This window comes from Passer montanus, unplaced genomic scaffold (assembly GCF_014805655.1).
Source record: "Passer montanus isolate IOZ18808 unplaced genomic scaffold, ASM1480565v1 scaffold39, whole genome shotgun sequence".
Taxonomy (NCBI): domain Eukaryota; kingdom Metazoa; phylum Chordata; class Aves; order Passeriformes; family Passeridae; genus Passer; species Passer montanus.
In genome coordinates, this window is record NW_024368707.1 from 4,695,968 (window position 1) to 4,723,826 (window position 27,859).

Consider the following 27,859-nt stretch of genomic DNA (forward strand, 5'->3'; position numbering starts at 1 on the left):
AAGCCGGCCGTCGTAACGCACCCCGCCCGCCTCCTTTAAAGCGGCGGCCGTGAGGCGGGCCCGGAGCGTGCCGGGGGAAAACACCCCGCCCGCAGCCGGCCGCGGGCGGCGGGAACGGAGCGGCGGTGCGGCGGCTGGCATCGTCCCGCCATGTCCCGCTTCTTGCAGGCGCTCCGCCGCGCCGGCGGCGCCCGGGCCGGGGGTCCGGGCGTGCAGGAGGCGGACGTGCAGCGGTGGGGGCTGACAGGTCAGCGGGGAGCCCGGGGAGAGGGTCGGCAGGGAGCCGTAGGGGGGTGGGCGCTGTCAGAGATGGCGGGAGGCGGCGGACGGGCCCCGCGCTGCCTGGCGCTGCCCAGCTCATAGAATGGCTTGCGCTGGAAGGGGACCTTGAAGATTATCCAGTTCCAACCCCCCTGCCATGGGCAGGAACGCCTCCCTCTAGACCAGGTTGCCCAAAGTCCCATCCGACTTGGCCTGGAACTCCTCGAGGGACAGGACATCCACAACTTCCCTGGGCAGCCTGTTCCAGTGGCTCACCATCCTCACCGTAAAGAATTGTTTCCTAATATCCAGTCTAAATAGACTCGCTTTCAATGTGAACACATTCCCTCTTGTCCTGTCACTGCAGGCTCCTTTAAATATTCTTGCCCCATCTTTCCTGTAATTTCCCTTCAGGTCCTCCAAGGCCTCAATTAGGTCACCCAGAAGCCTTCACTTTTCCAGCCTGGACAGCCCCAGTTCTCTCAGCTGTGGTTGTCTGAGCTCTGTACTAACAGCCCTTAGGCTGGAAATAAATAAAAGTGCAAATAAAGTGGTCAAAGTGAACTGCAGTTGCTGCAGAGATGGCATTGCTGCCACGCTCCCCACTCCCGGATGCTGCAGTCCCTGTCCTTGGCTTTGTGGTTGGGTGGGTGTTCGGGCAGGGCTGAGCTCGGCTTTACCCCCCTAGTGCCTCTGCACAGCTTCAGGCAGCTCTGCGCTTCGGGACAACACCAGCAAGGGTTGGCCTGTTCACTCCCGGCCTCTGAATGGGTGTGAGTTAAAGTGCTTTCCACTGCCTGGAGGGTGATGTTAAAGGGCAATGCCAGGGCAAGCCTGCCCACACATTTTCCTTAGCTGCTGGAAGTTCTTTCCTCAGTCCCCGGACCAGTTTGGGTTTGTGTATCCTGCGGGCTGGTGAGTTACTTCATGCATTCAGTGTGCATATTTTCCCAGAGAGGAGAGGACAGCAATGCCACAATAAACAGCACTTGAGTCCAAGTACAAGGAAGGGTCTTGACAACTCCTATGTGCCTTGTTTTGTGTTAATTTTGACATATTGTGCCCCATAATAAGGATTGCAATGATGGTAGTAGTCACAGTGGCCTATAGTGGAGGTCTGCCTTAGCTTTAAGTACAGAAAATCTGGAAACCATCTTGTTGAGAAATTATTATTATACAATAATAGATTGTGACAAACATTTCTGGTAGCCTGAAGTGTGTCCCTGGCTCTAGTACTTATATATTTTAAAAAGTGATTCAGGCTGAAAATCAAGCTGTCTTTTAGGAATGCAAAGTACCAGCCTAATTGTTAGATCAGCTTCCTTGTACAGGCCTGTTGCAGGCTCAGGGCATTTTTGTGTAAGTTTCTGAACATGCTTTAATTTAATTGCTATAACATTGGGGTCTTTGCTGTCCAGGAGGGTAAAACAGCTTCTTCTGTGCTTTTCCTGTAAGGGAGATGTTTGGGAAAGCCTGTTTCTGTCTAGTATGTGTATGGAGTGCATTGGGTGACTGTAAGTGTAACAAATCCCTTTATTCCCAGGCATTAAACTTCGTCCCTATCAATTAGAAGGTGTGAACTGGCTGGTGCAATGCTATGAAGTCCAGCATGGCTGTATCCTGGGTGATGAGATGGGCCTTGGGAAGACTTGTCAGGTGTGTCTTCTTCTTCTGGAAAATGATCTTTGCTTTAAGTTTTGGGGTTTTAGCCTAATGTTTCTGCAGAATGAAAAATAAAAAGAAAAAGTGCCCTGATTCCCCCCCACCCCTTCAGAATTCCATACTCAAGTGAGAGCTCATTGTCTCTTTCAGTCCTTAACCACTTTAAACGAGTCCTGAGTTAAGGCCTGTGTAACTCCAAATAGGTTTCAGGGTTTTGTAAAAAGATGAGTGGCCATTTTATCCAAACACCTTAATGCATAATTCATAGTGTGCAGAGTTGAAGGCACAATACACAGCCAGTACAGGGAAAATGATGTCCTTTTGATGCACTTTCACCAAGGAGATTTTTGTGTTTGTCAAGACATGGATTAAAATTTATACATCTAATTTTTTCAGAGGTTTGTTGGATTTTTTTTTCAAGTTTTTCAGCGGGTTTAAGTTTTGTTGGAAAATGACTTTTTGTGCTTTGGATCAGCTGATTTTATTCAATAGATCTTAAATTACAAATACATTTAGAAAGTGATGCATGGTAGACCTGGTTTGTGAGTGTGCTACTTTTTGTGCTTTGGATCAGCTGATCCAAATTTTATTCAATAGATCTTAAATTACAAATACATTTAGAAAGTGATGCATGGTAGACCTGGTTTGTGAGTGTGCAAGAAAGGGGCTTCATATATTGAGGTCATGTTTTAGGATCTAAGCCTTTTGGTCTGTATCCCACTTGATATGCTGTTAACTCTGATTTGTGATAATGAACCTATGGAAACTAGCTGCAAAGCTCAACAAGGAGACAGTTTATATAGGATCAGGCTATCAGGTTGAACCCTTCCCTTGTTATAAAAAAATATTTTTCTTGCCTTTTAGACCATTTCTCTACTTCTTTATTTGACAAAAAAGTTATCCAGCAAAGAGAGATTTCTGATACTTTGTCCTCTGTCAGTTCTGAGCAACTGGAAGGAAGAGCTGGAGAGGTAAGTTTTAACAGTTGTCTGGCTTACTATGTTATTCCTCAGATTTCCAATTGCAAAGTTTGCAAGTTGCAAGATTGCAAAGATTGTTTTCAAATGTGCTCACTCCCAACACTTTCTTTTTATCCTTTCAAAGGGATAGAAAGTAAAAAGGGAAGCTGCTACTAAACCAACAAATCAATGCAGACTATGCAGTTAATGCATAGTCTTTACAATGCTGTGGTATACACAAATCCATCCATCCTATATTATTGGCTGACTTTCAGTCCAAATGCCTTACACTAGCTCCTTGCTTTTTATTGATTTGTAACCCTCCCTGCTCAGCCTCTCTTAGGCAAAATCTGCTGAAGACAGCCAGGAATCTTCATAGTAAAAGGTAAGACCCAGGTTGGGGGGCATGCTCACATATGCACACCAAATACATCACACCTGTGCATGCAGCCCATCCTCACTGGGGTGACAGTGCTGATGTGTGTCAGGGTGACAGGCTGCTGTGCCTGAAACATGTGCATTTGTGGTCTGTAGCCCACAGATTCCTTATAAGAGGAAGGGCTAGAAATTAAAGGTTAGAACAGAAGTCTGTCTTTGTGGCTGTCAGCTGATGCATCTGAAGTCATCCAGGTTGCATTCTGAAGTGAGATGGCCTGATTTGGATAGATGTTGGTTGGAATAATTGGGAGAAAGTGCATTCCTTCATAGAGCAGCAGTGCAGATTTCCAGAAGGAGTATTAGGTAAATAGCAGTGGTGGGATTAAATGAGGAGGAGTTTTATGGTCCAACAATTGGAACTGGTTTTATCTGCTTTTTGACTGAGAGAATATATTTTTGAGGCCCTGACTAGGACCTCTTTGCTGCAGACATTTTTTGTCTTTATTTTAGTATGATCCAGGCCAATTCTTTGGCCTCATCTGGGCCAATTGTATTCATTCACCTGCTTCTTATGAACTTTTTTCAGTTCAGAATAGCAGTTAAGGTCATGAGACTGGTTTTCAATTGTCTGCCTGGGACTCTTACAGCTAAAAGAATGTAGGTTTACTTAGGACTTGTCCAAACCAGAGCCAACAGCTGAGGTGCCAACCTGAGGTGAAAATTATGAAGGAGTGAGATTGAAGAGCTGAGGGCCAGACACATCTCACAGGAGTGTAGGGTGTTTGGATAGAATTCTCATCATCTGTGCAGTGGCTGTGTTTGGTAATGAGGTCCAGGGTCATAAACACATGAAAAGACTTAGCTTGGCTCACTGTTTTTGCTCTGTCTTTCTCTTACCAACAGGTTTGCTCCAGGTCTTTCTTTCATAACATATGTAGGTAGCAAGGAAGAGCGACCCAAACTGCAGGAGAATCTGAAAAGATCCTCTCACTTCCATGCACTCCTGACAACATACGAGGTACGTGATGTCTTTGGCACTTGAAAGGGGGGCTCAAGTTTTCCTTGCCTTTTTGATTCCTCTGTACCACCCAGTTCATGCCTTGTCAGCCTACAAGTTTTCTTACTTTTACCCTTCTAGTTCTCTTCCCCCCTCTCCCTGGGTGGAGCGTGAGTGAGAGGGGGTGTGGTGTTAAACCATGACATGCTGAAGGTGTCATGTAGCTGTCATTTTTCTTCCTCAGGCAGTAAGTGCCTTCATTCCACTCTGTACCTTTTCACCATAGTTTGCAAGCAGACAGAAAAATACCCTGCTTATTAACTGATGTATTTAATTAAATCATAAATCACAGTTCATTTTCTTTCATTGCAGATTTGCCTGAAAGATGCAGCGTTTCTAAAGTCGTGAGTGTGGTTTTAATTTCTTCAAATTTAAGTGGATATCTATCAACGATTTCTTAAGTGGATAATTGTATGTGCAAGATTCTGTGCTGTTTCACAAGAGAGAGGGATGTTCTTGGCTTGTGATTAGAACTTTGCCTTTTCCGACTTTCAGTCTTTAATGTCAGCTAAAACACTTGTGAACTTCCCCCAAGGACAGTTTTCAAGCCAGTTAACTCAAAGTGACATGACACATAGTGACTTACAGCAGTACATTAAGTATCAGTCCAGCAGAGGACATCCTCAAGAGCTTCAGGTTATAAAGGTATTAGTTGCAAAATTCACTGAAACTGACCCGCATTATATAACAGTGATAATGTCCTGAAGTTTATTGCCTCCAGTCAGAACTGTGGAGGGCTTATGAAGCATTATGCCGTCTACAAAGGCTGATTATTCAGCTGAAATTCAGCCTGTAGGAGGTACTGTCATGGTCACTCAGAATTCCACAGGCATCTGCACTTGAAATGGGGAGGAATTTTCCTTTTTTCTTAGCAGTAGTGCCAGTGCCTTGCAGTGGTGTTGTGACAAATGCTGGGGGCAGCTATACATAATGCATGGCTCAGTGTCTTTGTAGAAGAACAAATCCAGTGGCCCCCGCTGGCACAATTTTGTGTCTGTCAGGAGCAGTCAGGCCCACAGTGGGCACTCCCTGTCTTTCAGCAAAGCACCTGTCCTTGGCCACTGCTGGAAGTGGCAGACTGTGCTGCACATCCTGGTAGAATCCAGGTCTAATGAAAGGTAGCCATGACTGTATTGTCCTTACAGTTTCATATCATGTTCTGCATTGCTGCATATTACTCTGTTTATTTTAAAGTGTAGCCCAGGTATGTAGCATCCAGAGAGAGCAAATAGGTAGCCCTAGTATCACAGAAATGTCAGCTCCAGAGTAATTTCCTACTTCTAAAGCTAATAAATAACCTCAAAGCCATGTCACTCAAATTTAGGGTTTTGCCCTTTAGTCTTCCTTCAGGGAAAAAAAAAAAAAAAGTGGTTGCTAATCATTTGTACCTTGTTCTGTGTGGGAGCATTGGAGCACTTTGTAAAGGAGGGTCAGAGTTATCAGATGTCTCCCCACCACTACTCCTCACAAGCAGCGTAACAGCACAAATGAGTTGAGCAAGAGCCATGCTCTAATGGAATAGATGAGGGATCAGACTGCTCTGCACATGAGCTTCTGCAATGCTGCACAGTGCAGAGTCCTTTGGCAATTCAGCTCCTGAGCTTGTAGAATAAGAGTAATGACACTTGATTGTTCTGGCGATCGAGAACCTCTCTGATACAGCAGAGAGGGAAATCAAGGCAAACAAAAAGCCTTTTTAGGAAGAATGTAGGTCACTGTGATTTCAGATGCTGTGTTCCACTGGGAATAGAAGTGTGTGGGTGAGAAAAGATGGAGGTTCATGCTTTCTCTCCCCTGGAAATGACTCTGATGTGGAAGTTGAAACCCTACTGATGAGGAGGCACAGACACTGAGGGTTGAGAAGATGTGGAGTTTCAATTAAGCCTAGTGGATCTACTGGATCACCAGTGATTCTGCAGCCTACTACTACCACACTCTGCATAGAGCTGTATGAACACAGATTAAGTTGAAGCTCCTTTCTTGGGTGATTTGCCTTGGGATCACTCTTCCATCACTGCCTCATGATCATTGCTGCGTTGTTGCACAGGTGCTAGGGCTTAGTTTCATGTCTCTTTTTCCAAATCAGAGACCTCTTTGAATGTTCAAAAAACTTGTGCTTATATCATTTTCCTGATAGTAACAGGGGTGGAGAGAGAAGTAAGAAATTCGAGTGAATTTTGTTAGTCTTGATTTCAGAAAAAACTCACCCAGACTATAGTTCCAAACCTCTGTCGGCTCTTCCAAAACAGTACCTGTGAATTTCACCCCACTTCTGCTGTTTGCTTGTTGTTCATGGGGTGGGACCCCATCTCAAGTTGAGCCAAGCAGAGCCACCACTTACTTTGGTCTTTTTGTACTTACAAGAATGAATTGTCAGCCCCTTACTGAAGATGCTGTTTTTTGCTTGTTCAGCTTTAACTGGGCTGCCTTGGTTGTAGATGAAGCTCACAGACTGAAAAATCAAAATTCTCTGCTTCACAAGACACTTTCTGAGGTAAAGTAACTCATCTATCTTCTAGTGCCTTAAGACTTTTCCCTTTTCAGATTCTCTGTGAATCCGTGTGAATCATCACTTGTTTCCATCAGAGCTGGTGAAAAGATTCCCATATTTAGTGGCAGAGAGATAAAGGTCTTGTTGGCTATGCATAGCAGTGGGCAGTATTTGCAGCTTCCCTCTCATTCTGCTTCATGTTTGGGCTTGCCATGTTGGAGCAATTTGAAAAACTTGAAAAAGTAAAACAGCCAGACATGGTGCTTCACCACAGCTGTGCCACTACAGAAGTAGATGTCTGGCTGACCTAAGCAACAAGAGGCCATCTCCAGCTCTGGCAGGGTGAAGGAGCCCTTGCCTAGCTCATGAGACCTCAAGTCTTGAACTACTGACTTCCACTGTCTCATTTAATGGAGCCACCCTTGTTTACAGAAATTAGGAGAATTGCTCCAGCTGCCAAAGCTCCCAGCCAGAGTATCAAATGCCTGAATGAAGGCTGCACTTCTTTTCATGGCAGTGAAACATCAGCATTTGGTGTGTGCTGGCATCAGCAACAATGTACTACAATACATCTTGGAAAATAGGGGGTTTTATTGAATTCCTGAAAGTCTTACATATTCTGAACATGTTGTCCATGTTGTCTGTAATTCAGGAGCTTTGGTTATAATCACAAAAAAATAGATGTGATTCACCTCATCTCTCCTCCTAACTTGTTTTCTATTACCGAACTTGAGAGAAATTTGTATCTTTCCAAAAGTAAACGTATTTCTCAAGTCTCTTATGGGGATTACTGTGAGCAACATGGACCTGATAGTGTTTGTTGGTTTGTCAGAGTTGCTCAGCAAACAGAAATGGAACTTAGTCTGACGCAGTTTCATTCCACTGCCCTATTCCAACTACATTTTCCAGTAATCCCTCCTTATCTAACATCTAGTGTGCAGTATTAGACTGTAGACTGCATGGACCTGAGCGTTTTAATGGAGTCAGTTTTGTACTTTGTTCTTATTTGGCTTACATTCAATTCCTTGCACTGGTGCCAGCCTTGTCAGTTTGGAGCTGTTTGACTGTCACACCATACCTCATGTTTGGATGGTTTTGGCAAATCTGCAGCATTCTGCGAGCAGTTCCGTGCTGGCACTCATCTTCTAAGTTAAGCCTGAGTGGTGTAGGTGGACTTGTATATTAACTAACTATTCATTACAGACACTTTTTCCTAATAATTTTGTTTTATTGCTGTTTTTTTTCAGTTCTCAGTAGGCTTCTGCCTGCTACTCACAGGCACTCCAATCCAGAACAGCCTCCAGGAACTGTACTCCTTACTCAGCCTTATTGAACCTGACATCTTTCCCCAGGACCAAGTGAAAGAGTTTGTTGAGTATTACCAAGTTATTGAAAAGGAGAGTGAGCCAGGTCAGTAATAAGCCACATTGTACTTCAGTCAGAACCAGCTTTTATCTTGACTAGGAAGCAACCATGTTGTGTCCTCTTTATTTGCCTTCTTTTAATGGTAACAAGCTTTAAAACAAAGCCAGAAAAACTAATGATTACTTTTAAGGAAAGAGCTTTCTTAATGTAGTCCCAAGTGTTGCAAGTATGCAGCTATATTTTGGTTTCTCTGTTTGCAAAATGTGGCTTGAATGGTTTCACCAATAGATGTGAGATTCCTTTTACATTTATTTTGAAAGTGTACTTCTGAAGGTATTGTATAAATTCCTTACCTTTAACACAGTATTCTCCTCTGGTTCTCCTCTGGTTTTGCGTGGTTTTTTGTGGGTTTTTTGTTTGTTTGTTTGTTGGTTTTTTTAAAATTTCTCCCTGCCTCTGCATAGCCAAAGAATTGCACAGTCTTCTGCAGCCATTTCTGCTTCGGAGAGTCAAATCTGAGGTGGCTGCAGAGCTGCCAAAGAAGGTGGAAGTGGTTCTGTACCATGGAATGTCAGCTCTGCAGAAGAAGTACTACAAGGCTATTTTGACAAAAGATCTAGGTAACTGGGCATTTTGATTTTTGCGTGGGTTTTTTTGTGGGTTTTTTCTTTGTTTGTTTGTTGGTTTTTTTTTTAAATTTCTCCCTGCCTCTGCATAGCCAAAGAATTGCACAGTCTTCTGCAGCCATTTCTGCTTCGGAGAGTCAAATCTGAGGTGGCTGCAGAGCTGCCAAAGAAGGTGGAAGTGGTTCTGTACCATGGAATGTCAGCTCTGCAGAAGAAGTACTACAAGGCTATTTTGACAAAAGATCTAGGTAACTGGGCATTTTGAAGTCTATAAATTATTTTTAAAAAACAAACTAATTCCTGTTGTACATGCATGCTCTGTCGTAAAGAAGCAGTTGCTTTGGTCTGCGGCATATGTACAGAATAAATATGCCAAATTTGAGTTGCTTAATTTTGGTTTTAGCTTGTGGTAAAATAAGAGACATAATCTATTGCTCAGGTATTGTGAGCTAGGAAGGGTCAGCTTGAGGATCTGCTTTGGGCAATTTCAAAGTAATTAAAGTAAATTAAAAATACTTACCACAAGGTAAGCCTGCTCCTATTGCATGTCTTTGTATTCAAGCAAAAGGGTGGTACAAGAAATCTGTGGCTCTCTACAAATTTTCTAATAGTAGCACACATGCCATAAAGCAAATTTCAACCTACTGGATGCAGATAGGAGTTTTTTGGGAAACTGCAGGGTTATATAGGCAATGCAACCACTATCATCATGTGGCTTGTTAGTGCTTATTTGTAGTAGGGAAATTGAAACTGGGGAGTTGCAGATGCTTTCTTCTTCTAGGGCTTTCTAGCAGTTTGCATGAACATCACCCAGAAATCTGAAACTTCATCTTCTACTGTAGTCAGCATATGTGCATGCTTTTTTTTTTGTTTTTCACAAAAATGCAACAAGGAGATCTTGCTGCCCAGGAGATCCTGACTGTGCTGTATATATATATATTTGAAAATGCAAATGAAATGCACCAAATTTCTTTCACTTATTTTGATGATTTCACTCAGAAAAATTACAGTGACATTTTCTAGGGAGTTCAGAAAGTTCAGTGAGTCTGACAAGGCAAAGTAGTGCTTATCAGGGTTCTACTGTAGTCAGCATATGGGCATGCTTTTTTTTTTTTGTTCTTCACAAAAATGCAACAAGGAGATCTTGTTGCCCAGGAGATCCTGACTGTGCTGTATATATATATATTTGAAAATGCAAATGAAATGCACCAAATTTCTTTCACTTATTTTGATGATTTCACTCAGAAAAATTACAGTGACATTTTCTAGGGAGTCCAGAAAGTTCCGTGAATCTGACAAGGCAAAGTAGTGCTTATCAGGGTCTTATTTCTAAAAGCTTGTCCAAAAAGTGTGAGGGAAATTTTTTTTTGGTCCATGAAAACAGATGGGAAATTCAAATCCAGATATGATTCACAGAGAGAAATACTCCAGTGCTGAAGCACTTCAGAGCAATGTTTAGTACCAAGACATTCCCAGTCACAACCATTAATGCAGCGTGGGCTTCCCTGCTCTGTTTCTTTCTCTGCTCTTTGTTCCAGATGCATTTGAAAATGAAATGGGAAGGAAGGTTACACTCCAGAATGTCTTAATTCAGCTTCGGAAGTGTGTTGCCCACCCATACCTCTTCAATGGTAGGAAAGCACTGTCCTCTTTTGGAACAGAAAAAATCACTTTCTTGATTTATACTGTAGTTTTCTATTATTAGTGTAATGCTTAGAAGAAGCAAGTAATAAACACTCTTGTACTTGAATCAGTAGCAGCTGTGAGTTTGTGACCAGTTCCAACACATGACAGTTCATCAATAATGACGAATAAACTAGGAGACTGTGTGAAGTCTGAGTTTCTGACTGCAGCTTTCTATTTCTGTGTCTTCTGTCATGTAAGCAATCACAATGCTTTGTGAACTACTGAGGGTGTCATTTGGAGATAGAGAAGGACTGTCCCTATCTTCTCAAGAAAGCATTGTGTCGCTCTGCTCAGCAAAAGCGACCATGCAGACACACTGGGGTTTACCACAGAATTGTTATTTCTGTGGTTTTAACTCTGCTTTTGAAACTCCTTTCTGTTCCAGGTGTTGAGCCAGAACCCTTTGAGATTGGAGACCATATTGTTGAAGCCAGTGGCAAGATGTGTTTGTTGGATAAGCTCCTTTCATTCTTGTACGCTGGGTATGTCATGTTGGGATGGGGTTGACATAGGGAGAAAGAGTAAACTGGGAAAGCACACTACTTTTTTTAGCCGTAGATTGAGCAGTTGTTCATCACAACACAAGCACTGACCTATTCATTCCACATTACTCACTACCTGAAAGAAGTAAAAAAAGCTGTACTGGAGATGGCAGAAGAACCTTGAAGATTTTTGTAGCTTCCCTTTAAGCATTTCTCAAAGCACTTGACTAACTCTCTCACATGCTTTCATATTTGCCATGTTTTAGAACCTGGGACAATAGCCATGTGACTTGGTATTCAGCATATCTGCTTTGATTGTGAGTTTCCTGAGAGTGGTTTCTAATGCCTCGGTTGAGTTTCTTTGTGCTAGCATGCCTTTGTTAGCCTGGGAGGCACAGTCCATGGTAAATGGGAAAAAGAAAAACCCAAGAATAAGCTGAAACTTCAGAAGTTTTGGGATGTTCAGAACCCCTTGTGTTGTGTCTGGTGAGTTCAGAACCTGGAATCCAAAGACCAAAGAACAGAGCTTCAACAGCCCTTGTGAAGTTCTGATGTGATTTTGTTGTCTTTGTCCTGCTGTGTAGCACCTTGTGAGTAGCTACCTCTCCACTGAATGCGTTTGCTGCAGGACCAGCCCTGTGGAAATTCTGGACTGGGAAATGTCTATGTTCTGCTTTAGGGTGAAGTCTTATTTAAATAGTGCACTGTCTGAGGCCTAGGCTCGGAGGGAGGAGAGTTGATTTCTTAACACACCTTTGTAGGTAGAGCTTGATCTTTGAAGGTTATCTTCTGGAGAAGGAAGTGTTCTGCTGTTATAGAGATGCTGATGTTACATTTTCCCAGAATTTCAGATGGTGAAGAAGACCTCATCATGCTAGGCTGAAGCTGGGGGTCCTTTTAGACAGGCTCCTTGCCAGCCTGTAACCACAGCGGAGCTGTGTCAGAGCCCCGTTACTTCTCTTGACTCCACACTCTGGACAGGCAAATGATGAAGGCAGATAAATCTTAACTGATTGCATTTAGATGTGGAGCTGAAAATGTGCTGAGGGAACAGGCTGTGATTCTGGGAGGCCTTGCTGTGTAACAGGGACTGATAATGACTGGTTAAGCTACTGTGACCCCCAGCAGGCTGTGAAATGCTGTCACAGTATGCTGAGGATCACAGGATTTCGTGTTCTTCTTGCAGAGGCCACCGTGTGTTGCTCTTTTCTCAGATGACTCAACTGCTCGATATCCTGCAGGACTACATGGACTATAGAGGTACGTTGTGCACACTTTGGTATGACAGAGCTTATCCTAATGATCTCTGCCTGATACTGTTCCTGTGATTTTGATTGATCTGTCTGGGATGGGGAAAGAAATGTGATGAAGGTTTATTGGTTCTTAGTAGATAGGGACCATATTCCTGCAGCAGCTCTGTGAGTTGGAGAGTCTTGAGTTCAGCTCTTTGCTGTTACCAGCTTCCCGAAATGAGCTGGCAGTTAAGTGTTCTTCAAAGTAACTTTTGTGCCTTGAAATGGAGATAACAAATGGCAGTGTAGCAATGTTTCATTATATACCTGTGTTCAATTGTGTACCCGTGTCCTGAAGTAATTTTAATAAAGGCAGTAGGCTGGCTCTAGATTCATTTTGTCCACCACAAAACACAAACTGAGCCACAGTTACACCAGGAAATTAATTTTTGATTAAAACAGTTGTTGACAGTGGGGCCCCGAAATGTCTGAGGGCAGGTTGGATCAGACCATTTTTGGCAAGGTTAGCAATGTGTTCTTGGGACATTTTCTTTTGTGTCAATCCACGTGGCTCCATGCCTACTTAGGATTTCCCATGAAAGAGGCTTTTGTTTGGTGTTTATGGTTTTGGACAACTAATAATGTAGGATAAAGCCAAATGCAGTGCCATATCCCATACTGCATGCTCACAGCAAAGCACACTGAAGGCCGTGGGAGTTTGGATAAGGAGGATCTGATGGTTCTTGGCCTGCTTTGTGGGGCCAAGAGCCAGCACAGCATAGTCTGAAATGGGACTGTGTGCTAATGTTCTTTTACTGAAATGGAGCTAACAAATGGCAGTGTAGCAATGTTTCATTATATACCTGTGTTCAATTGTGTACCCGTGTCCTGAAGTAATTTTAATAAAGGCAGTAGGCTGGCTCTAGATTCATTTTGTCCACCACAAAACACAAACTGAGCCACAGTTACACCAGGAAATTAATTTTTGATTAAAACAGTTGTTGACAGTGGGGCCCCGAAATGTCTGAGGGCAGGTTGGATCAGACCATTTTTGGCAAGGTTAGCAATGTGTTCTTGGGACATTTTCTTTTGTGTCAATCCACGTGGCTCCATGCCTACTTAGGATTTCCCATGAAAGAGGCTTTTGTTTGGTGTTTATGGTTTTGGACAACTAATAATGTAGGATAAAGCCAAATGCAGTGCCATATCCCATACTGCATGCTCACAGCAAAGCACACTGAAGGCCGTGGGAGTTTGGATAAGGAGGATCTGATGGTTCTTGGCCTGCTTTGTGGGGCCAAGAGCCAGCACAGCATAGTCTGAAATGGGACTGTGTGCTAATGTTCTTTTACTTGGGCTCTGAATTTTCCTGTTGTGTTTCCAAGCAGTAAATTAAATGCTAAGAGTCTCTGCTTCAGACTCAGCTAAATTACTTTTTACCAACAGTCAATTTGGAAGTCAGGGTCATTACCTCAGTTTATACGAGGTTTAACTGGGAAAAAAATGAAGGAATTGAAGGCAATTAAATGAGAACCAAGCCAGGAGGATCTGGCACAAAAAGATTCAGGACAGCAGTGAGACAATAGAGAGTGAGGTAAGAGGGTAAGAGCAAAGGCAAAGTTTCAGAAACATTCACACTGTTTGTTTGGAAAGGCTACAGCTACGAGCGGCTGGATGGCTCTGTTAGGGGTGAGGAGAGACACCTTGCCATCAAGAACTTTGGTCAACAGCCCATCTTTATCTTCCTGCTGAGCACCAGAGCAGGTAAGTAAGGAGAGACAAACAAACCATCTTGCTTCTGCACTCTTATTTTATTCCCTCTGGCAGGGTTTCAGGGAATTCTGAATCCTGCAGAGCCTGCTCATGTGGGGGATTTTTGAGGGAGACAGGACACATCCTGAACTTGGGTCTGTCATCTAGGACATCTGGTTTCTGTGCTTTCCTTTTGGCAGCTGATGCCAAGATCCTTTTCATATTGCAGCCTCTTGAGTTTATTTTATTCCAAGTTCCATAATGTCTGTCTCTGTGCCAGTTTGAGCTTAAGGAATCTCACTACCATTTTATTTCTGCAAGCATCAGACTTCAGGCAGGAACAGACTTCCTTTAAGTAAGCTGGTGGAATTGCTTCTCAAGTTTGCTGAACATGGACGTGCTCAGACAGACTGAAACGAGAGTCTTTTACTGTCCCGAGGCTGCAGAGAACTCCATGGGACTGCCATCTGTGCTGCTTCCCCTCTTCACTCCCTGGGCAGATCTGTGTCTTCTACACAGTTTCAAACCTCCCTGTCTTTCTGTTCAAACAAGCACAGAGCCAGGCTTCTGCTTGTCTCCAGAGGAGGAATCCACACTGCTTGGTCTCAGACATCAAACTGGAACCAGGTCTTCCTTTGGGCTTCTGGTTAGACTTGTCTTGATGAGCCACAGTGCACAGCGAGGAGCACACAGGGATAGTGAGGGGAAGACCCTAATGCTGGATGTGTGTCAGGAGTATGTGTGTCTGTCACCACAGTGCCTGAGCTCCCCCTCCCATGCCAGCCACACTTAGGGTTGTTTTTTACAGCACCCTGCTATGTCTGGCCAAAGCATCTTGCATTCAGCTGGGAGCAGGTGTGCTAACAGTATTGCCATTGTTGTTATATTATGGACACACATTTTCAGGTGCATGATGGTGTCTCCACTTGCAGGGATATTCTGATTACAGGGAAGGTAAGAAGGTCTTGTCATGAGTTGGGGAAAATGTAAGGCAGCAGACTGTCCCCTCTTGAACTACACAATGTGGTAACAGTAGAGGTATTTTAAAATGTAAAATTAACTTATTTTTTTATCTTTTTGTTTCACGAGAGCCCAAGTTCTAACCTCAAAACCTGTAAATCTCATAAACACCTGGGCTCTGGTTATTGTATAGTTTGGCTTGGTGTTTTTCACCGTTTCAGTGGTATATTTACAGCTGGTTCTGTGCTGTAGCCAAGTCATGACTTGGGCAGTCCTTTGGGGCTTCAGGGAAGCCAGTCCTTGCAGGGATAATCTGCCTGCCAGCAGAAGAATTATGTCTGTTCATCAGTTTTAACAATCAGACCCTTTTGTATTGGTTCACTCACACCCTATGTTTTTTGGTTACACTGCATTTTACAGCTTCTTTTTTGGACTGTTGCAGGAAGCTGGAAATGGAATGCTTACCCATCTGTCTAGATCCTTAAGAGACTTAGATTTGGGTTTGAGAGATGGAGTGGATTAGATACAGTTGATCAGATCTGACAGAACTTTGCACAGCATAAATTCTCCAGCTTCTTTATTTTCTGTCGGTGACATATTTTATGACCTCCTTCTTTTGTTTGTAGGTGGAGTTGGCATGAATCTGACAGCAGCAGATACAGTTATTTTTGCTGATAGTGATTTTAACCCACAAAATGACTTGCAAGCAATAGCAAGAGCTCACCGGATTGGGCAGCACAAGTGAGAAATGTTACTACTTGTGGTTTGGTTGCTGACTCTTGGCCTCTCAGTATTACTTTCCCCTTCCATAGGCAATGAAAAGTTAAAGCATGAGGATAGACTGAAGATCAAAGGGGAGCAGAGAGGACTTTGTGTCTTCATTTTCCAACTGCAGCCTCATACAGTCTTGTCCTTGTCATGTATCTAGGGTGGGAACTTTGTAAATTTGGAGTAGGAGATGGAGGGTGGAGGTTTGCCTGCACTTTTGCAGTGAGCATTTCTCCTGTGTCAAGCAGAATTGTATCAGCATCACATTTCTGCTGATTATTTTTGATCATTTTGTTTCTGCCTTCTTTACCTACCAAAGGAGTGGGTGAGGGGATAGTAAATACCTTAGTGCACCTCAAAACAAAGTAAGTAATAAGAATTTTCTTAAACTTTTCAAGGCCTGTAAAAATTATCCGTTTGATTGGGCGAGATACAGTTGAAGAAATAATCTACCGAAGAGCTGCCTCGAAGCTCCGTCTGACCAATGCCATTGTCGAAGGGGGGCACTTTGCTCTGGGAGCGCCCAAGCCTCAGGGAACAGCAGAGTTGCAGGTAAACCAGAGCTGTATCCTCAATTTGACTCCAGTAACCACTTTAGAAATGTGCCAGAATGTTTCACTGTTTATGTCGGATTTGAACCTCTGCAAATAGTTATGCATTGACATGACAGCTTTTGTATGTAGCAACCAAAATGACATCCCAGGTCCAGACAGCACCTGATGTTTGAAGACAGTTTTTGCAATTTTGAAGTGTGTTCATTGTGGAAAAAGGGTGTGTTGTCTTGGAGAAGAGGACAAGACAGAACCTTTCTTTGTCTTACTTGCTTTTTAATTATAATTAGTGGAAATTATAAAAAGTGGAAGCTGGACTCATTGTTTGTCTAACTGATCTGTCTCTGGTGCTTTTCTCCCACAAACAGAGCTGATAAGAAGTCAGGTGATAACCTAGTCAGCTTTTGGTTGTTAGTCTGAAACTCCGTCAACCTTCTTTTGACTTCTTGGCAAATACAGTGTCCCAGAAGTCAGGACTTGATTTATAATTCTGACCTGAAAGCTGAGGTTTGTGTTGAGAACTTGGCTGCAAAACATCAAGCAAAGTGACATTTAAGGGAATATATACCCTGTGTGGTAGCTTTAGCTAAACCTAGAAGAGGTTTGGATTTAGTATATCCTTTCCCCCTCTGTCTGCCCTTCCTGCCCCTTTTATATGTATCTCAGCAATTAAAGTTTCTGTGGGTGAAGTGTAACTGAGCCCATAGGAAGTTCCATGCTGATATTTTTCTCCCCCTGGATTTTTATGGTATTTAGGCTTTTGTTTTAAACGAGTTGAGGGCAAAAGCAAGCCTGGCCTTTTTGACTGTGAGGAAAGCTGCTCAAATGCAGTCAGTAGAGTGATATTTTGTCATTTAGCCCTGAAGAAAAACGACTGTTCAAGTCTAGATGAGTTATGATTATGTGAGATATGTTGTTGGGGCTTGTCCCGTCAGGTGTTGGGAGAATGGGGCATGTTAAAGAATAAGTATTTTGACAGGCAGCCTTAAAGCTTAGGTTCCACCACTCATACATCCTTTGCTTTTAAGCCTGAGAAGCTCAACACACTGGGATTGACATGGAATTAGAGGATAATAATAGTGAACTTCCCCTTCTCTTTGTTAAAGCTGAGTGAAATCTTGAAATTTGGCCTGGATAAATTGCTCTCCTCTGAGGGAAGTACTGTACAGGATGTGGAGCTGGAAAACATCCTTGGAGAGACAAAAGGAGGGCAGTGGATAATGGACACTGTGCTGCCACAAAAGGAAGAGAATGAAGAGGACGATACAGAGAGTAAGTTAAGAATCTAAATAGCTGTGTCACTTGAGTGCTGGCAAAGAAGGCTTCCCAGGTAGGGGTGGCATTTTTCAGGCAATAAGTGGAAAAGCAGAATTGTAATTAAGTTACTTGGATTTTGTTTGTGAACTATCCACAAACTTTACTTCTGAGTGTTTATTGGTGTTTTTGTTCTTTTTTTGTGTCCTTATTTGCCTGTTTGTAAGATAATATTAACAATACTTGCCCAGTTTTTGTGGCTGAGAGTTGAATTCCTTTTCATATTTTAATACCTCAGATGGAAATTCCTGAGAAATGGGGAAATATTAATATTGTAGCTACTGCTTTTCCCAGAGAACCATTAAGATAGATCTACAGTTTTGGAGATGTTATAGTAAGTTAAGGAAAGGCTGTGTAGCAGGTGTTTAATTTTTTATCTCCAAATAAAGGATTATTTGCTATGAAAATCCAAAAGGTGAGGTAAGAAATGCAGAGTCATGGTGTCCATAGAATTAAACCTACTCTGTCTTCAAAACTCTGCTTTCCAGCCCAAATTTCACCCAGCTGTGGTTAGTTTTTCATAGCCCCATACTACCTGAAAATAAATTCTAAGGATACTTTCCTCTTCCACTGTCTTCTTTCCCAGAGAAAGACTGAATTTTTGTCTGGGTACACTGTAGCACTTAAATACAGATTTTTTATTGAAGCTGAAATGTGGCTCTGCAGGACAGTTATTGTCCATCCAGCAGCAGTTGCCAGCAATGAGAAATTATTTGCTGAGAGTTAGCCAAGAGTGGTATTTTCTGGTGGTGACTTAAAAGAGGGGCAGTAGTACCATACTCTGTAATAAGTATAGGGAAAATAACTCATGTGGTGAGCAGCAACCCTGGGCTGCCAGAGTTCTGTGCTTTCATTTCATTTGGGAAGTCAAAAGCAAAAATTTGCTGTCCCTTTTCAAGAGCTGCCTGTAACTACATAGCAAAGCTGAATGAATTCTCCACTGGCAGAGCTGGAATGACCAAAGCAATGGAACCACAATTTAAAATAATTAATTAAATGAAATAGGAAGAAAGCTTCTTGCCAGTCTAAACATGTTAAATTATCTTAAATTAAAAGCTTTTGTCAGAGGAAGCATATTTTGATTCTCCTGTTTCTACATGATACTGACTCTGGTCATACCAAAAAGTTGTGAAAGTGAACATCTTTCTCTGCTGAGGGTAGAACAATGTCACAGAAGAGCCAGATAGATTTTTTGATCTCACTGTACATTTGGTGTGTTAGTAGGTTTCAGTTCCTTTTCACACTTTTCAATTATTTTTTAAAGATCACATTTACGTGTATGAAGGCAAAGATTATTCAAAAGAACCCAGCAGCGAAGACAAAAAAGCATTTGATCAGCTTTTGGATCTTCAGAAAGCATTGATTGAAAAAACCAGTAAGGAAGGAAGAGCTCTCCGGAACAAAGCAAACGTAAGGCAGATGTGACAAGGAACATGATGCTCTTTCATTTGCTCGTGGAAAATGAAACTTGGCAGTTTTCTCTCTTTACCTACAGCTTGCAGAAGGCATGTTAAAAGATTTGGATGTCAGTGTACTAAAGTTGGCTCTGGAATCAGGGCTTGACAATTCAGCAGTTCTAACAGATCTGAGATATGCTGTAGAGGGCACTTCTACATAAACTCAAGTCACAAAACCACCTATTATGTGACAGTTGAGTTCTGATGATTAAGACTTGTGGACAAGTAAACAAATAGGAAAGGAATGTGGGTTAAGGAGGGCAAAGATGAGCAGTTTGTTTCTATGATACCTCTTTCTTTCTCCAGGCCCTTCTCACAGGCCTTCGGGAGCAGTCAGCCAGGAGGAAGCACTTGCTGAGTGAAGAAGAGCTGGAGGCTCGCAGGAAGAAGCGCCAAGAAGCAGCAGCAAAGAGAGCAAGGCTCATGGAGGAAAAGAAGGCAGCAAAAGCAGAGGCAGAGCACAAGAAAAAGTATGGTTTTTATTGCATCTACTACTTGTAAACTGATGTCTATTGCACTGTATTCTTGGAATGTGTCTGGTTGATGGAAATAATATGCTCAAACTGCATAACATGGGGATGTGAAGGTGGGAAAATGGCTTGAGTGCCTAGCAAGGGTTCTTTCCTCCTGAATACCCTGCATGAATTTACTTTAATTCATAGAGGATGTCCTGAATAAGAGCCCCATGTCTGGCTGTACGATTAATGAGCGTTTGGGAGAAGCTTTCTGAAGTGTCACAGTTGGCCCCCTACAAAGTGCTCTGACATCTGTGACTCTCTGGCACATCTTAACTTTCTCCTTGTTATTTCCCAGGTGTTACTTCCTTTTCACCACTCTGAGAAGCTCCTTGCCCTTTGTTACGTGCTCACTTTTTCCATGCCTGCAATTGGCTTATCACATTGGCATGTGGCTCCTAATGTTATAAATAAGAATTTTGGTAACCATTGTTCTGGCCTAAAATGGGGTGGGAGCAGAGGGAATGCAGGTCTAGGTCTCCTGTGTTTCACTGAAATTATTTAAACCAAGCTGTGTGCCCCCTTTGTTTTTCATTGAACATCCTCTTCTCTTGGTTTCAGGATGGCCTGGTGGGAGGCCAATCATTACTCATCTACCTGCCTTCCTTCAGAGGAAAGTGGCTCCGAGGACGAGTTTGAGGAGGATGAGTTGGGGCAGAATGTGGATTTAGATTACAAAGATGAAGGCCAGAACTATATTAAATACGTAATGGGAGATGTAACCCACCCCCAAGCAGAAGAGGAAGATGCCATCATTGTCCATTGCCTAGGTGGGATTTGTGAACAACAGGAATATGACTATTATTGGGTGGGGTGAACAAGGGAGATGAACTGTCCCTAATGGTTCCATAGTTTCTAATTCTGAAATAATTTGGATTTGAGTCTGACTTAATCTCAAGTGGTGCAGAGGCAATACAGCCTCTACTCCAGCATGTATAATGCACATAAGTACTAGCAAGGTGTGCAGGGGTCTTTGCATGCCTGCTCTGGATTTATGGGTAAACCTCTTCAAAGATGCCTGTAGATCTTGACATTTTATATCTGTGGCTAAATCATGACAGTTCCTGAGAGTAGGGCCTTTTGTTTATCCTACAGTGGAAGCTGTAGGAATCAAACCGAGATACTGAAATTCATCTTCTTTTTTTGGTCAGCAGAGAGAGACTTCCAAAGGCTGAGGTCAGAGTTTCTTGGTGGTTGTCTCTCAACACTGACAGTACAGAGGCACTGGGTTAGTCTAAGTTAAGGCCCTCTTTTAAGGCATTAAAGACATTAAAAGGAGTTTCTCCTGAAGCACTGTTGGAGCTGCTCTCTGTCCAGGGCTACAGCAAAACATCAACATCTGCTTTGACATGCATGAAAGCTCATGTTTGAAGTGCAAATGCCAAGTAGAAGTGAAAGACTGCAAATATCAAACGCCTGGTCTGGGAAGCCCAAGGCACCAATGTGGGGACATGCTACATGCCTGCTCTGTGTACCTATATGTATGTGTGTATTGTGAGGATACTGTCAGGTTTATATGCTCAGTGCTATGGTTACTGCTTGTTTCAGCATTCTTGGTGAACAGTAAGGAATTTTTCTGTGGAGTTTTTCAGGGAACTGTGATAAGTTTGTTTTTCTCCAGGGCTGAGGTTTATCCTTTAGGATAGTCTCTTGAATAGTGGTTGACTTAAGTTTGTATGTAGTTCCCATATCTGGTTTTGATAATCATTCATTGTCTGTGTACAGAGCAGGTGCCTTTCCTGCAGGAGTGGTCTCAACTTCACTTCTGAAAGGAATCTAACTTGTTATTTCATTCTAGATGACTCCGGCCGCTGGGGAAGGGGTGGTTTATTCACTGCTCTAGAGGCTCGTTCTGATCAGCCAAGAAAAATATATGAGATGGCAGGAAAGATGAAAGGTAAGAGATTCAAATATGACCTGAGGCCAAGATACTTGAAAGAGGTAAAACCTCACTGACACTGCAGGAGTGAAGTGCCTGGATACCTCAATACTCATGTGTTTTACTATTTCTGTGGATATGTGCATCCCTAGCTCTCAAAGTAGTACTTCAGGAGGTGCTTTAACTTGGCTTGTTTGGAGTATGAGAACTCTGTGCAGAGGTTGATCATTCCAATCTATCCTGCAAGTCATAAAAAAGAGGAAAAACTCCCAAACTTGTACATTATTCACAGAGTGTTTTTCACTAAATAAGACAGAGCACTGCATCTTCTGTCAAAGTGCTTTCAAGAAGGATGAAAGCCACCTCAGGCACCATTCAGCGGAGCCATTGCTTCCTTCCATGCACTAATCTTTTCCTGAGCATATATTAACAGTTTTGAGATACCTGCAGCTGGTTAGGAATTATCATCTTTCTCTAAGATGGATCTGTTGATCTTTCTAATTACCTGCAAGATGCTTTCTTCTCATTTCAGTGTCTCTATTTCCATTTGTTGTCTTTAATTGGGATGTGGGTGTGTGTGTCAGGGGAAAATGTTTGTCTTGCTTCCTTGGGCAAAGGATCTGACTGTTGAAACCATCATGAGGAGATACAGTCTCAGAGAATAATACAGAATTTGACAGTGAAATTACTGCTTCATTGACTGCTTGTTTTTACTCTTCAGGACTGATTTTTTATTGTTGTCCTGTTCTCTTTTCTGGACAGATCTGGAGTTAGGAGGAACCCTGCTATTCCCTATTGATGATAAAAAATCTAGGAAAAAAGGACAAGATTTGGTGAGAATGAGAAGCTCTTTCCTGTTTTGCTCTATCCATATGTCTTTGAAGCTGTGTGAAATGAACCTTATGTCTTTTTCACAGTAATGGCACTGACTACTGAACATGGCTAAGTTGCAGTTAAATAGTAGAGATAATGAGTTCTTTTCTTCTTTTATTAAAGGTAAAAGTTTTAGTAACGCGGTTTTCCAGTACTGTCACTGTGTCTCTTAGTACTGTATATAGATTGTATTTCAATTTATTGTGTTTTCTCCTTAGCTGGCCTTGATTGTAGCTCAGCACCGAGATCGGTCCAACAACTTGTCTGGCATTAAGCTGTCAGCTTTGGAAAAGGGCCTGAAGAAGATTTATTTAGCAGCCAAGAAAAGGAATGGTAAGTGTCTGTGCAGTGGAACAGCGAATCCGTACATGTGTGGTTGCACCTAAAAAATGATGACCGATTTCCACCTCTCTATTGTTTTTTTCTGAAGTGAAGTGAGATCTCCATTGCAGATAGGCTGCTCAAAAGTATTTCTTGTGTTTTTTATTGTCTCTGTTCTCTCCTCAGCAACAGTGCATCTTCCACGGATTGGGCATGCAACAAAAGGCTTCAACTGGTACGGCACTGAGCGGCTCATCCGAAAGCACCTGGCAGCTCGGGGTGTGCCCACTCTTGTGTATCCTTTTGGAGTGTGTCTCATTTTGTTCACCATCTAGTACTGAAATAATCCTGTAAATATCTTGGTAAATGCACAGTAAGGAAGTAAGGCAAGGCAGAGATGCCACAGTCCAGCTAAAAAAACTGGTTTCTCTCACTTTGCTGTCAGCATCCAGTATTTCTGACAGCATCCAGGTACTCAAAGACTTAGCATTTTGGGTGATAATGACAGATGAGTGTGATACAGCATGCCTGTCAGGATTTGTTAGAACCAGGTGCTAGTCTTCTGTTGACAGCATGGACTTACCAGTATATGCCACATCTGTGGGGGAACAAGACTGGAATTTCAGATTAATGGAAGTGACTCAGAAAGCAACAAAAGTGAGAATATAAAAAAACATTACAATGTTCCAAACAGGTGATAGCCTGCTTCCTTAGCTGAACATGATGAAAGTTGGTGTGTTAGGACAGGCTTAGGAAGGCTTTCACCTTCCAGGAAAGGAAGCAGGTTTAGAACGAGGCTCTGTTTTTTCACTTCTCTTGGAAGATTGCATTTGCTATACTGACACTGTCAGCAATTCCGTGAAACCAAAAACCTGAAGCAAAGACAAAAGTATTCAGAGCATTCTGGCTTTCTTCCTTGGTAAATCTGTTAGTGGACACGTTGTCTGGTACTTGTTGACACTTGACAGCATTTCCTTGACATTCTATTAGATACTACTTCTCTAGGAATAAAGGTTCTTCCTCTGCTTCTCAGCCATATTCATCTTCAACAACAGTCTCAAAGCCATGAAGTAATTTCACCAAGAACATGCACAAAAAGTGACCATCACTCAGGCAGTCCCTGTGCATTCCTGTCAGAAGCATGGATTGCACAGCCATTATTCACACCTGTACCTCTCTGCTGTGACTAGCCCCAACATTTGCATATTGTCAGTGGCTCTGGAGTGGAATGAGACTCTCTCTGGCTTCAGAGTCCAAAGAGGAAGGATCTTGGCTCAATCCCAGATCTCTTTTGGAGATGGAAAATTAAACTTTTAACTGATGCTCCATTGTTATCCCTTACATTAAGTTATTGTTAGGTCTTGGAATACAGTATTGTTTAGCTGTATTTCCCTGCCCCCTCACTCCCTCTCAAATTTCATACCTTATCTCACTATACCTCTTTTCAATCAGCTTTTTAGTGGTTACCTGACATTCAGTCTACATGTCCACATATAGCTCAGCAGAAAGGAACCTGTCAACTGTACAATAACCACACAGAATAAATTGTTTATACTGTTCTCATTTCTCAGAAACCCATTTGACTTGCATTTGTTCAAATATAAAATTTAGCTACTTAATCATGTGGTTATAGTCTAGCAAAATGCTGACCAGTATCCTTGGCAAAGGTGTGCAAGGCTGCCAAAATTTGAGACTGACTATAAATGATACCTTTCCTTCTCCCACAACTCTTATTTCATTACACAGCTTTTTGTTGCAGCTGTAGGGCAAAACCGGTTCCTTACTGCTGTCTAAAAAACTGTGTGAGAGGTTCCATGAACCTTTGATTCATTTTTTGGGGCAGAGTTTTTGATGTTGGCTTTGCTCTACTGCAGGAGAACTTTCCTGTTTTTCACACTGTTGACACTATTATTAGCCAACATATTTTTAGGCTGTTTTGGTACAACCAGGCAATTAGTAGCTCTCCTAATAAGTGCTGTAATCAGGGAGACTGTCAAGTGCCAAACTTAATTGAATTTGAAGTTCATCTTCCAATAGGAAATCACCCCACAAACAGTGGAAAGTATGTCCCTAAATATCTCATTGCCAACATACATCTCACTGGCTGCATTTACACTGCCCCTCTGGCACCATCTGGTTATTTAATAATTCCAGGCCTGACATGGCTCATCATGCTGATTGGTGTGCTCCATAAGAGCAGAAGCCCTCCTGAGCTGGATACTCTGTCCTTCACTCTTGGCTGTAGCAAACAAGCCCGTGGGATTTGTTACCTCCTTTCACCCCGCTGGAGCTGAGGGCAGTCAGTGCTGCACAGCACCTCTGTGGGTAAGACCTTTATTGCAGCTGTTCCCAGGAACAGCCCTCTCTCCATTTGGCAAAGTGCCTGCAGGATCAGAGTCCGACTGTGAGGGGTGAGAGGTGGTGAGTGGATGTACCTTGTTTTCCCCAGTCTCTCAAACTGGCCCTCTTCCAGCAGGCCGGCTGGTGGCACTGTTAATCAGCTGCAGCAGCTCACAGTGCTTCCCCAGCCTGGAAAAGCTCCGTCTTTCCCAGAATTAAAACACCAATTACGCTTTTTTCTTTGGCAGCTTGACTGAACACATAATTTCAGTCTGCAGACTCGAGGCTCTGTTCCTCCACCTCTTCTTTTTCCTGCATGTTTATTGCCCTTTGTTAAAAGATTTAGTTCCCAAGTATTCCAGTGCGGGCAGTCTTGTTCCTCAGCTTCACGCACACCTACAGGTTCTTTGGCCACCAGTTGCACATGAACAGAGGATTTGTCCTGTGGCTGGGTCCCCCAGAACAGACTGAAGTAGTGTGTCTGCCCCCACTATGGCCAGCCATTCCTTTCTGAGGCCTCATGCCTTCCCTTGTTTCAGCCTCTGTCCTGTGCCCCCCACCCTGCTATGATTGACTAGAGTTAAAAGGGAGAGCAGGGCAGACTGTTAATGTCCCTTACCCCTTAAGGTCTCCAGGGAGCTGAGAGGTACCCGTAACACAGAGGAAAAGGCATGGTATGTAACAGATTCTAGCCCTATAACCTCAGGGGCAAGTAAATAATCAGGTTCTTGTCCTCTCTTGTCCTTTTCAACTGTACAGATGAAATCTACCCTATTTTGTTCCCTTTAAATATACTTAGGAAATGCTTCTGGAGTGTGGGGACTTTGTTGTGGGTTTTTTGCTTTCTTTTTTTTTTTTAACAGTGTTCTTTAGTATTCTTTAAATCTGCTGAACCCAAAGAAAACCTCTACCTCTGTCTGCTTTGAAATGGAAGTGAGATTTCTACTGAATCCTGAAATGGGTTTTGCAGAATCTCAGCAAAGTGAAGTTTTTCTAGTGTTGTTGCCCGCCACCGTTACTCTTTATTTCGGCAGAAATCATGTATTTCAGATAATTAATTCCATAAACAGCTCAGCAGCTTTTATACAAGTTGCTATACAAAATAAATGTGTCATGCTGTTTCTTCAGCTGCGCAGTACTACGCATTTTCCCTTTCTAAATAACAACCACCCCAAAAGGGAAGGAAGGAGTTCTTTTGTAGTCATGTCCCTCTGGCCTCTCTCTCTCTCTTCTTCCAAACAAGATTTTTTGCAGCAGAAGAGCTGAAAAGTGGCACTTTGTGCATTTCTGCCATTGCACATTTACTTGAACTTTGGATGTAAGCTGCTGGAGTGAGGTCAGCAGCTGAGAGCACGGTCATGCACAGCTCAGACTGGCTGTAGGAGCAGTTTCATCAGATAGGACCTATGAAGTGACATCCAGTCTCAGGAGAAAACTTTGCAGCCCATGCTGGAGGCTCCAGCTGATGCTATATAAAAGCAGGCTGTAATTCAGAGTGACATTTATACTTGTGCTGGCTCAGCTCACACTTGTGTTTCTTGACAAAGCATTGCCTCTGATTCTCAAGGCATTATGCACACAAATTTTCTCTTTAGTGGCCTGTAACACTTTGTTGTGGGTTTTTTGCTTTCTTTTTTTTTTTTAACAGTGTTCTTTAGTATTCTTTAAATCTGCTGAACCCAAAGAAAAGCTCTACCTCTGTCTGCTTTGAATTTCTACTGAATCCTGAAATGGGTTTTGCAGAATCTCAGCAAAGTGAAGTTTTTCTAGTGTTGTTGCCCGCCACCGTTACTCTTTATTTCGGCAGAAATCATGTATTTCAGATAATTAATTCCATAAACAGCTCAGCAGCTTTTATACAAGTTGCTATACAAAATAAATGTGTCATGCTGTTTCTTCAGCTGCGCAGTACTACGCATTTTCCCTTTCTAAATAACAACCACCCCAAAAGGGAAGGAAGGAGTTCTTTTGTAGTCATGTCCCTCTGGCCTCTCTCTCTCTCTTCTTCCAAACAAGATTTTTTGCAGCAGAAGAGCTGAAAAGTGGCACTTTGTGCATTTGTGCCATTGCACGTTTACTTGAACTTTGGATGTAAGCTGCTGGAGTGAGGTCAGCAGCTGAGAGCACGGTCATGCACAGCTCAGACTGGCTGTAGGAGCAGTTTCATCAGATAGGACCTATGAAGTGACATCCAGTCTCAGGAGAAAACTTTGCACCCCATGCTGGAGGCTCCAGCTGATGCTATATAAAAGCAGGCTGTAATTCAGAGTGACATTTATACTTGTGCTGGCTCAGCTCACACTTGTGTTTCTTGACAAAGCATTGCCTCTGATTCTCAAGGCATTATGCACACAAATTTTCTCTTTAGTGGCCTGTAACTTGAGAATGATCTTTCCCTTCTATTCAGGAAGTAGTAAAAGCAATACCAAGCACAGAAATCAATCAGGTTTTATGGACATATGTAGACATGTGATTTTGTCACTGAATTTTTTCAGAGACAAAAATTATCTGGATATGTCACTGTGTGTTGGGAAAGGTGGAGCCTGGATTTTGAGGAAAGAAGAATGGTTTCCAAGGTGATGGAAAAAATCTACACTGAATTCAACCTCAGTATCTTAACAAAAATATTGTACGTGTGTATCTCCAAACATAGCAGAATCTGACCCACAAAAATGATCAATAGAAAAATATAAGGATAAGGAGATTGATTAATTTTGAAATAAGCAAAGCCAGGGTCCTGGAGGAAAAAGAAAAGCAAACTTTTGACCTGAGAGATGACTTTAAAGTGTAACATATATGTCAAATTGTGTGAAAACTCCCATCGCTTTACTGTATATGATCCTGGAAGAGAGAATGTAGACCTTTATTCAGATTATTTCAGTGAATAGCAGGTTGCTGATGCACTGTGATCAGCAAATCAAAGTGTAAGA

General features: G+C 42.5%; 1 protein-coding gene across 2 annotated transcripts; it reads left to right on the forward strand.

Annotated features, from left to right (window-relative positions):
- The first annotated feature begins 115 nt into the window (after positions 1–115).
- On the forward strand, positions 116–26,518 carry CHD1L (chromodomain helicase DNA binding protein 1 like). 2 transcript variants are annotated; one of them, XM_039718129.1, is made up of 23 exons: positions 116–247; positions 1,805–1,917; positions 2,788–2,894; positions 4,164–4,278; positions 4,630–4,661; positions 6,730–6,811; positions 8,056–8,218; positions 8,638–8,793; positions 10,338–10,430; positions 10,871–10,967; positions 12,154–12,227; positions 13,853–13,963; positions 15,538–15,652; positions 16,078–16,231; positions 17,337–17,502; positions 18,809–18,954; positions 19,308–19,471; positions 20,078–20,286; positions 21,315–21,413; positions 22,158–22,228; positions 22,487–22,601; positions 22,776–22,884; positions 23,580–26,518. In XM_039718129.1, exons 1-23 carry the CDS (start codon positions 151–153, stop codon positions 23,656–23,658), a joined length of 2,667 nt encoding a protein of 888 aa, XP_039574063.1. In that variant the 5' UTR covers positions 116–150; the 3' UTR covers positions 23,659–26,518. The 2 variants fall into 2 exon arrangements, with proteins under 2 accessions (XP_039574063.1, XP_039574062.1); XM_039718128.1 differs by lacking the exons at positions 116–247; positions 1,805–1,917; positions 2,788–2,894; ... (3 more) ...; positions 8,056–8,218; positions 8,638–8,793 and adding an exon at positions 8,896–9,047.
- The last annotated feature ends 1,341 nt before the right edge of the window (positions 26,519–27,859 follow it).

Excerpts from the sequence above, each read along its gene's own strand:
- CHD1L (XM_039718129.1), top strand. The coding sequence starts at position 151 with ATGTCCCGCTTCTTGCAGGCGCTCCGCCGCGCCGGCGGCGCCCGGGCC. Across the intron at positions 6,812-8,055 it reads TTCACAAGACACTTTCTGAG|TTCTCAGTAGGCTTCTGCCT; the intron begins GTAAAGTAACTC and ends GTTTTTTTTCAG. Across the intron at positions 10,431-10,870 it reads CCACCCATACCTCTTCAATG|GTGTTGAGCCAGAACCCTTT; the intron begins GTAGGAAAGCAC and ends TTTCTGTTCCAG.